This window comes from Rattus norvegicus, chromosome 7 (genome assembly GCF_021556685.1).
Source record: "Rattus norvegicus strain SHRSP/BbbUtx chromosome 7, alternate assembly SHRSP_T2T, whole genome shotgun sequence".
NCBI classification, from domain to species: Eukaryota; Metazoa; Chordata; class Mammalia; order Rodentia; family Muridae; genus Rattus; species Rattus norvegicus.
The window spans coordinates 6278689-6286423 of record NC_141540.1 but is presented as its reverse complement, the minus strand read 5'-3'; the positions used below and the strand labels follow the sequence as shown (position 1 = coordinate 6286423).

General features: G+C 47.8%; 1 protein-coding gene across 4 annotated transcripts; it reads left to right on the top strand.

Annotated features, from left to right (window-relative positions):
* Positions 1-159: 159 nt before the first annotated feature.
* Positions 160-7701, top strand: Cdk2 (cyclin dependent kinase 2). Of its 4 annotated transcripts, XR_015624158.1 has the most exons (9): positions 160-477; positions 1175-1252; positions 1351-1471; positions 2622-2792; positions 4018-4119; positions 5555-5698; positions 5995-6198; positions 6452-6617; positions 7203-7701. XR_015624158.1 is itself a non-coding variant. In NM_001437984.1 (8 exon segments), coding segments are annotated over 8 exon segments (1041 nt in total). In that variant the 5' UTR covers positions 173-361; the 3' UTR covers positions 6557-7701.
* Positions 7702-7735: the final 34 nt, after the last annotated feature.

Below are 7735 nucleotides of genomic sequence, written 5' to 3'. Positions count from 1 at the left end.
AGGGGAAAGTTGCGCCTCGGCCCCTCCGCTCGCCTGCCGGGGGCGGGGCCTCTGAGGCGGGAGCGCGGGGTCCGGTCCGCCCTCGTGACGTGAACCAATCGGAAGGACGGGGGGCGGGGCCAGGGAAACGCGGGAAGGAGGGGCGGGGCCTCGGATGGCAGGCTGGAGCAGTGGGGGAGGCGGCAACATTGTTTCAAGTTGGACAAATTGTCAAGGGCTGAGCTCTGCTTGCGTTCCATCCCGAGCTAGGGCTGCCGTGCTCACCCGGGCCCCCAGGTCCTCCGCTCCGAGTGTCCGGCCCGCTTTCGTCAGGGTTCCCGGGCCCCGCTCCCGGGGGCCTGAGCCGCCTCACTAGCGCTCCATGGAGAACTTCCAAAAGGTGGAGAAGATTGGAGAGGGCACGTACGGAGTGGTGTACAAAGCCAAAAACAAGTTGACGGGAGAAGTTGTGGCGCTTAAGAAAATCCGGCTCGACACGTGAGTGGCCTCCGAAGCCGGAACTCCTTTGCCCGGACCTCTTGGCTGCCCCCCCCCCCCAACCCCTTACCCAAACAGGCGGGTAGCCTCCCGGGACCGGAAGGTGGCGGGGAGGGACTCCTGAAGCGAGCGGTGGGTTGGCGGACGGTGGACGCTCTCCCGGAGGAGACTGTCCGGGGCTAGAATTCAGGGGAAAGTTTCTTGTCGTGCTCCTCCCGGTGTGCTCCCAGATCTGCAAGCCGAGAGACTTGGGAAGAGAAAGTGGGAGGTGGGAGCTGAGGTAGGATCCAGGGCTGTTCATGGAGTTGGGTTATGTGGGAACCAGAGAAAAGCTCCTTTCTGAGTGGAGAGCTCTTCTCACTACTCCAGCACCATACTTAGAACCCTCACCCTCTTTCAAAAGAATGGCAGTTGAGATTCACTGGTTCTCTGGGGAGGCTGGGAGCTACTCTCAACCCCCTCCGCTATTACCTTTCCTCTGCTTTTTATTCACCTGGAGGCTTCCCTTATCTTCCACTGGAAAAAGAGGAAATAATGACCTTGAATATTGTCTAAAAGCCACACCCTGACTACCCAGGAATTAACCCCTGACAACACCTTTCCTTTCTGACTTCCTAATGGGTTTGGGGGTTGTGTATCCCTGAAAGAATAATGTTTGTAACCGTCTTCCCGCCTCTGTTTCCCCAACCTCTCCAAGTGAGACTGAAGGTGTGCCCAGTACTGCCATCCGAGAGATCTCCCTCCTTAAGGAGCTCAATCACCCTAACATCGTCAAGTAAGTCTACTCTGAGGGATGATCCCCAAGATGAATTCTGTTTGCTTGGCCTCACAATTTCTCTCCCTCAACTCTGGTTCCTGGAACTTCCCTTGCAGGCTGCTGGATGTCATCCACACAGAAAATAAGCTTTATCTGGTGTTTGAATTCCTGCACCAGGACCTCAAGAAGTTTATGGATGCTTCTGCTCTCACTGGCATTCCTCTTCCCCTCATCAAGGTAATCCTGCTCAAGTCTAGCCTACACGCTTTAGGGGAAACTAGAAGCAGGTAATTCGGACTAGTAATGATTTATTTTGGCTTTTTTTCCCCTCAGACTTCTGACTTTAACACACTCCCCCCTTTCCTGTCATTAGTCATTAACCCTAGAATGGACAGAAGAATCCAAATTGAGCTCCTGTGAACCAACCAAGGCAGCTCAGGCAGGAAGGAGATCAGATAACACTCAGATACAGGAGATTGAGGGTAGATGAGTTCCTTGAAATAAATTCTCCCACCTGTGGTGTGGGAAAAACTAATCAGTGAGTCTCTGTGGTCTGTTTTCAAGCTAGGCTGGATCCTGGAAGCACTTTGAATGTATCAGCAAGTACCTACTCAACACATAGTCACTTAACACCTTCAGTGTTGCTAGACACGGGGGTTGAAAAAAGGGATGCAAAAGTTGAGTAGTATCTGGTCTATATCCTTGCCAGGCTGAAAATTCAGTGAAAGACATCGCTATTAAAGGTGTGGTTATGCTGTAGTTGTGTGTGTTGGTTTGTGTCTGTAATCCTAACACTTGGGAGGCTGAGGCAGTAGGATGTAAGTACAAGGGCAGCCAAGCTACAAAGTTCCAGGCCAGAAAGACAGTATCTTTAAAAACAAGCAGGACTGACAAGATAGCTCAGTGGTGAAAGAGCCTGCCTCCAAGCCTAATGACTTGACGGCCTGAACTCCATCCCTAGGTCCCACACAAGAAGAAAAGGAGCTCCTGCAAGTTGTCCTCTGACTTCTACACATGCACTGTGGCATGCCCCTGCCCCCATAAATAAACAAACAAATAAAATGTAACTAAAGAATTAAAGAACCCCTCCCCAAGTATATGGTATAGTTCTTGTGCAGCATATTGAATTTTTTTTAAAGATTTATTTATTTATTATATATAAGTATACTGTCGCTGTCTTCAGACACACCAGAAGAGGGCATCAGATCTCATTACAGATGCTTGTGAGCCACCATATGGTTGCTGGGATTTGAACTCAGGACCTCTGGAAGATCAACCAGTGCTCTTAGCTCCTGAGCCATCTCTCCAGCCCAGCATATTGAATTTTGAGGATAAAGAATAAGTCATATCTGTTTGATGAAACAAACCTCCCTCTCTCCTTTGTCAGAGCTATCTGTTCCAGCTGCTCCAGGGCCTAGCATTCTGCCATTCTCACCGTGTCCTGCACCGAGACCTTAAGCCCCAGAACCTGCTTATCAACGCAGAGGGGTCCATCAAGCTGGCTGACTTTGGACTAGCAAGAGCCTTTGGAGTCCCTGTCCGTACTTACACTCATGAGGTAAGTCCCTTTATGGTTTTCCTTAAGGATCTTGGGAGATGGGGCTGGAGAGATGGCTTAGTGGTTAGGAGCACTGACTGCTCTTTCAGAGGTCCTGAGTTCGATTCCCAGCAACCACATGGTGGCTCACAACCATCTGTAATGAGATCCGATGCCCTCTTCTGGTGTGTCTGAACAGAGTACTCATATACATTAAATAAATAAATTTTTTTTTAAAAAAAGGATCTTGGGAGATGTTCGTAAGAGCATTTGGAAATTACCAAAATTTGGGGCAAGAGTTCTTTGGTGAATGGAATCTCTGACAACCCAAGGGCCTTTAATTATTTATGTAAAGTGTATGAGTGTTTTGCTTGCACATGTATCTGTACCATATGCCTGCCTGGTGCTCACAGAAGTCAGAAGAAAGTGTCTGATACCCTGGAACTGCAGTCACAGATTGTAGTGATCTGGGAATTGAACCTGGGTCCTCTGTAAGAACTACAAGCGCTCTTTTTTTTTTTTTCCGGAGCTGGGGACTGAACCCAGGGCCACTTGCTAGGCAAGCGCTCTACCACCGAGCTAAATCCCCAACCCTCTTATTTATTTACTTAATGTACTACTGTAGCTGTCTTCAGACACACCCAATCCCATTACAGATGGTTGTGAGCCACCATGTGGTTGCTGGGAATTGAACTCAGGACCTCTGGAAGAGCAGTCAGTGCTCTTAACGCTGAGCCATCTCTCCAGCCCACAACAAGCGCTCTTAACTGCCAAGTCATTGCTCTAACTTTTACCAACAGGGTCTTAAGATATGCACTGAATTCATATTACAAAGTTGCCTCGACTTGGATACTAGGCCAGGAAAACGGGTTGCTATATCATTTAAATATCTCAGATTTTCTAGGAAGGTCCCAAATCTGGGGATTTAGAATACATTACTGGATAGACAGATGGCTCGACAGTTAGGGGCGTGTAATATTCTTGTAGATGACCTGTATTCAGTTCCCAGAGCCCATGACTGGCAGTTTGCAGCCACCCTCAACTCCACCTCCAAGGCATCAGACACTTTGTTCTGGCTTCTAAGGGCACTGCATAGTTGTGGAAACCTACATAGACCTGCATGTATTCACATTATTGAAATTTAAAAAAACAGTGAAATCATTTTAAAAGAAGCTGGAAGGTTGTGTTGAACTGAGGTATGTGGCCCTCCCTCCCTTGTAAGCCCTGCTGTCGTCTTGTTCCCCAGGTGGTGACCCTCTGGTACCGAGCACCGGAGATTCTTCTGGGCTGCAAGTACTACTCCACAGCCGTGGACATCTGGAGCCTGGGCTGCATCTTTGCCGAAATGGTACGGAGGCTTGCCAGGCTCTCTACAGCCCACCCATACCCACATCCAAGAGCAAAGCCCATCTTCTTGCCAGGAACCACAGTGCTTTTATTCAGGGTTCTCTCACCTGTCACCACTCTAGAGGTGGTTGCCCTGATACCAACTACAATTTTGGAATATCCCTACACAGATTTAGTTAACTAGTATCTATCTCTTATTTCCCAAGTGAGCGCAGACCACTCTGTGCCCATTCAGCTATTTTGTTTTGGTTGCTCTGTTTTGAGATCGTCTCACTCTGTAGCCCAGACTGGCTTTGTATTCTTGATCGTGTGCTTGGGCTCCACTTTCCACTGTTACCATCTAGCCCATGAGATTGACTTGACAGGCGTGAGCCACCCCGCTGGCTCTACTCATACAGCTGTTTCGGCTTTAATCCTCAAATATTTGGAAGAATGAATTCCATTGAGTACAACAGGTGGCCCACAGTCCACATGCTTCCGATGATAGCTGTGGATGTGGCCTCAACACAAAATCATAAACTTCAACAGAGTGGATTTTTGTTTTGTTGGTGGTAGGGGTTTTTGTGCTTTTGTTGTCGTTGTTGCTGTTGCTTTTGGCTGGATTGGGGTTTGTTTGTTGGTTTTTTTTTGTTTTGTTTTGTTGGTTTATTTTTGGTTTTGGAGTTTTTTGGTTTTGTGTGTGTCTATGTGTCTGTGTGTTTTGGTAGCCCTGGCTGTCCTGGAACTTACTCTGTAGACCAGGCTGGCCTCAAACTCAAAGATCTGCCTGCCTCTGCCTCCCAGGTGCTGAGCTAGAGGTGTACACCCAGCTTTGTTTTTTTTTATATTTGATTTATTACTAGAGCTTGAGCTTTGCAGATGATAGTGTTGTCACAGTGTCAAGGGTTGAACAGGTCTGTTTTGTCTCCATTGGTCCTATAGACCTCTTTAGAAAGAAGGAGTTTAGAAAAGACAAATGGGTTGAATTGATCCTTTGTGGTTTTGTCGTCATCATCGTTGCTTTTGGTTGGCTTGGGGTTTGTTTGTTGTTTTGTTTTTGGAGTTTTTTGGTTTTGTGTGTGTGTCTGTGTGTCTGTGTGTTTCGGCTTTCGTTTTACAAGACAAGGTTTTGTAAAGGCACAGACACACAGACACACAGACACATACCACAAATGCGCCTATCCTTTTTTGTAGACTTGGTCATGTCCTGCCCCTCAACCTCTGGCTTTTCAGACTGAAGGATCCTTTAAGCCTAGCTTCATATGGGAGCTCCCATCCCATTTAATGTAACAGCGGGGAGACAGATCAGTAATATTTTTATGGTCCTTTGGGTTGAAACTGGGGGCTTGGAGACCATTAGCCTAGTTATAGATATACATATAGAATGTGAATTTATCCACCAGTACCTTATAATTGCCCATATTCCTCTCTCAATTCATCAAAAAATATTTGTTAAGCACCTAGTGTGTACCCAGCACCATGCTAAGTGCTGTGGGGAGCACAGAAGAAATGGAAGACACAGTCTCTGCCCGCTGTGCTCCTATCTAGAAGTGGCTGCATCACAAGGAGGGGGGATGACCGCAGTGTCTACCCCATACCCCGTGAGTGGCTTGGGATCCCTTTGCTACGTGTCAGTGGCACCCCAGACATTCACCCCCTCCCAGCCCCACCCAGCCTTGGGGATCTATGATGCCACGGTTGGGGGAAGGAAGGAGGGGCGAAGAGACAGATAAGGGACTTCATTGTCTCAAGCTCTGTATGACCGACCCCATGATGAGCCCCGGGGAGGGGAGTCATGGGCCCTGCTGACCTTTCACTGACTGTGGGAGCCTCCTTTGTACCGGGGCAATGCGGACTGACATCAGTGTGGCCTTTGCTTCCCTCTCCCTGTGTTCAGGTGACCCGCAGGGCCCTATTCCCTGGAGACTCTGAGATTGACCAACTCTTCCGGATCTTTCGGACTCTGGGGACCCCAGATGAGGTGGTTTGGCCAGGAGTTACTTCTATGCCTGATTATAAGCCAAGTTTCCCCAAGTGGGCTCGGCAGGATTTTAGCAAGGTTGTGCCTCCCCTGGATGAAGACGGACGGAGCTTGTTATCTGTAAGTGTCCGGCCACAATAGCTGCCCTCCCACTCTACAGAGAAGAGCTTTTCCTGGATGAAGAGAGCCCGAATCTGTTAGAAGTAGTACTGGGTAGCCCTCGCTTCCTCTCTTCATCAGTAGGCTGGTTCAGATGCAGGGGGAGGGAAACAAGAACTGGGTGAGAATACTGGTTCCCAAGTTTCTCAGTGCACCTGCTGTCCCTTTGGCCCACTGCCCCATCACTGAATTCAGACTGTATTTCTCTCTCCAGCAAATGCTGCACTATGACCCCAACAAGCGGATTTCAGCCAAAGCAGCCCTGGCTCACCCTTTCTTCCAGGATGTGACTAAACCAGTGCCCCACCTTCGACTCTGATGTCCTTCCCAAAGCCCTCTTCACCTGTGGTCTGACCTGATCCTGGGCCTTTTGGACACAGGTCAGCCTTCTGCTGTTTTCTGGCTGTCTTAGCCTTTTCTCTGGGCCAGCCGGTTCTGGGGATTCAGAGGTGCAGAGAAGGATTAGGTGAAAAGGGAGAAAGTTTTGGCATTAGATGCACTTAACCCGACTTCCAGCTTCTCTCCCTCTTCCCAGTCATCACTGAGAAGGATTAGTATTGAAGCAAAACTGACAGTTCTCCCCAGTGTCAGATTTTGCCATCCCAACCTTAAGACTGTCTCATAGTTACCGTGTTGAGGGAAATGCCCCCAGACTCCTGCTGACAATGTTTTCTAAACTAATGAGCAGAAGCCTAAGTTGGGACAGTTCAGAACCAAGCAAGAGGGGTCCATTTTAATGAATTAGAGTAAAAAAATAGACCTAAGCCATTTGTACCTTAGTCTTAGTGTTTGGCCTCATCTAGCAACCAAGGAAGCCTGGTTGGAGAAACAGAAGAAATGATTCCCTCCAGAGCCCTGTCTCCCTTCCCCAGGCAAGAAGAGCCAGGAGGGCACAGGCTTACGCTTCACTCTGATCTGTGTGCTTCACAGGGCAAGGTGAAAGACACTTGAATTTCCCTTTTTAGCAATCTTACTGTTTTCTGGTGCTGCCGGCTGAACCCAGGACCTTGCCCTCACTAAGCAAATGTACCTACCACCAGTGAGCCAGATTTCGTTCGAGCCCTCCTTTGGGAAGTTCAGTTCTTCAGTTGTCAGAGAGCCTTATTACCATCTTCCTCTGAGAGCCACCCTCACTCCTAGTAGTGGAAGCGAGCTAGGAGACATTTCGAGAATGCTGATACTTTTTAAAGGCTGGGTTAGGTCATTGGGGGAAATTTTCTATAAAAGAGTGAACAATTATATTTATATTTTCAAGTTAGAATAGTTTGGATATTTCAATGGTTTTTTGTTTGTTGTTTCTTTTTTCTTTTTTGTCAGTGTGGATGGATTTGTTACCATGTGCACTTTGGGATTTTTTTTTAATTGTTTAAAGAAAATATTTCTTTTATGATTTCCTTCTCCCACCCCGTGTTGTTAATATTATTTGTAATTTAGTTTGTAATTCATTAAAAGAAAATATTCTCAGGTGTGTCCTCCAGTGTTGTTAATATTATTTGTA